The sequence below is a fragment of the Oratosquilla oratoria genome, chromosome 3 (assembly GCF_046742065.1).
Source record: "Oratosquilla oratoria isolate Oo_2021 chromosome 3, ASM4674206v1, whole genome shotgun sequence".
Lineage (NCBI taxonomy): Eukaryota > Metazoa > Arthropoda > Malacostraca > Stomatopoda > Squillidae > Oratosquilla > Oratosquilla oratoria.
The window spans coordinates 80,467,807-80,470,306 of NC_134779.1; the positions used below are offsets into that span (position 1 = coordinate 80,467,807).

At 34.8% G+C, this 2,500-nt stretch overlaps 1 protein-coding gene across 3 annotated transcripts in view; it reads left to right on the forward strand.

Moving 5' to 3' along the window:
* The window catches only part of LOC143024156 (uncharacterized), a 151,823-nt gene that overhangs the window by 147,398 nt on the left and 1,925 nt on the right, over positions 1–2,500 (forward strand). For 2 of the 3 annotated variants that reach the window (XM_076182944.1, XM_076182945.1), the window contains one exon: positions 1,605–1,758. The exons of the other annotated variant lie outside the window; for it this stretch is intronic. In XM_076182944.1, coding sequence (XP_076039059.1) covers positions 1,605–1,758 — 154 coding nt within the window. The remainder of the gene's footprint in view (positions 1–1,604; positions 1,759–2,500) is intronic. 3 annotated transcript variants of the gene reach the window in all.

The following is a 2,500-nucleotide window of genomic DNA, read 5'->3' on the forward strand; positions in this document are numbered from 1 at the left end:
CACACACACACACACACACACACATATATATATATATATATATATATATATATCCATATGTATATATAAATATATATATATATATATATATATATATATAAATGCAGAAAAAACCCACTGGGAAATAAGAAGCCTAGTCCGAACGTTTTCGTCTATTTAAGACATTATCAAGGAATACACAGTTACAGAGACATAGGTGGATATATATATATATATATATATATATATATATATATATATATATATATATATATGTATATATATATATATATATATATATATATACACAAAGTGGAAGACAAGCTAGGAACATGGGAAGGACACACAAGATGCTTCATAATCGGTAGAGACGTACGTTTACTTATAAGGACGTTTGGTCACATGACGTTACGTCACCCCGGTCTAGTAACACTTTGAGAATGTTTTACAATTTTATCAATAATAAAATCATCAAGTTTAAATAATCCTAAACTTAAATTAATATTATGGTCAAAGGTTTGCTTAATGTGACTGGATTCGATAATGTTTCTTTCTAATAAAGATCTACAAGAAATTATTACATTAGAATTATCCCAGTCAATAGGATGGTTGTAGTCTCTTACATGGATAAAAAGGCCACTGGAACTTTGCCCACTCCTTACACTATATTTGTGCTGATTTATCCTAGTTTTTAAGTCTTTACCAGTTTGGCCGATATACATTTTTTTACATTTAAGGATATTTTAATTCAGAGGCTATGCTATATATCTTCCCCAGCTCATCATCCAAAAATTCCGGGCTGAGGAAAATATATAGCATAGCTTCTGAATTAAAATATCCAAAACACTTAATAGACACTTCTCATAAAATGGCTTACAAAACTTTCCATAACACCTCACACGAAAGGAAAGTATTTGACAAAACTGGTAAAGGCTTAAAAACTAGGATAAATCAGCACAAATATAGTGTAAGGAGTGGGCAAAGTTCCAGTGGCCTTTTTATCCATGTAAGAGACTACAACCATCCTATTGACTGGGATAATTCTAATGTAATAATTTCTTGTAGATCTTTATTAGAAAGAAACATTATCGAATCCAGTCACAGTCCTTATAAGTAAACGTACGTCTCTACCTGATTATGAAGCATCTTGTATGTCCTTCCCATATTCCTAGCTTGTCTTCTACTTTATGTATATATATATATCCACCTATGTCTCTGTAACTGTGTATTCCTTGATAATGTCTTAGATAAACGAAAACGTTCGGACTAAGCTTCTTATTTCCCAGTGTTTTTTTCTGCATATTATTTTCACGTATGCCTTGTGAATTACTGCAATATATATATATATATATATATGTATATATATATATATATGTATAATGTGTGTGTGTGTATGAATATTTATATATATATACAAATATATATACACATATATATACATATATATATATATATACATACATATATATATATATATACATATATATATATATATATATATATATATATATATATATATATGTACACGTGCACATATAAGATAACTACTGAGCTTGGAAATATATGAAGTTCACTTTGGTTTAAACATCTTAAGAACTTTATGTCCCGTCCTTTTATTTCCGAAGTAAAAGGGGCGATACCGATAACAGTTCGGATGCTCTGGGGTTCTCCAGCGTGCTGGATCTGTTGCTGGAGGGAGACGCCCCTGGCGACCAGAGGGGAAGCCCTCACGGACACACGGCTCTCCACATGACGGTTCTTCTTCATATGCCCGCAGTGGTAAGTAGTCGCGGCCAAGGGCACCAAAAGGTCCTTCCGCGATGCTATGTGGTTTGCAGTCTTGATATCAAAGTTGTCAAAAACTACCATAGTAGTTCATCATGGATGTACAAAGGAAGTCGCTTGTGTCTGTTACTAAGACTATCACTAGAGAACAAGTTTTGATATATGTCAACCAAAGCTTTTGATATCCATTATATGCCAGCAAAACATCGACGAATTAATTTCTCCTACTGTACAAGGTCAGTAGAAGGTCCTTCGGAGTGCAGGAAAGGGTTAGTGCTTGTGACATCACATTGGGCATATCAGTCTTACAAAGTCAGCTAAAGGTCTGTTCACGTGCAATAGAGTTGCGAAGTTTGTGATGTCACGATGAAGATATCATTTTACCGAGCTCAGCCCGAGTAGGCTGAAAACCAAACACCCAAGTCCAACCCATCAACCCCGACTCCTTGAGTGTAGTGAATTTTAAACAACTCTAATGTTCCTCCTCGCCTCAAAACCTATTATACATAACTTCGTAAGAGCTGCTTCGTGTTTCACTTGTCTATTGCGAACCCATTTAGTGTCTATCATGTTTGAGAGAGAGAGAGAGAGAGAGAGAGAGAGAGAGAGAGAGAGAGAGAGAGAGAGAGAGAGAGAGAGAGAGAGAGAGAGAGTGAGATGAGAGAGAGAGAGAGAGATAGATAGAGAGAGAGAGAGAGAGAGAGAGAGAGAGAGAGAGAGAGAGAGAGAGAGAGAG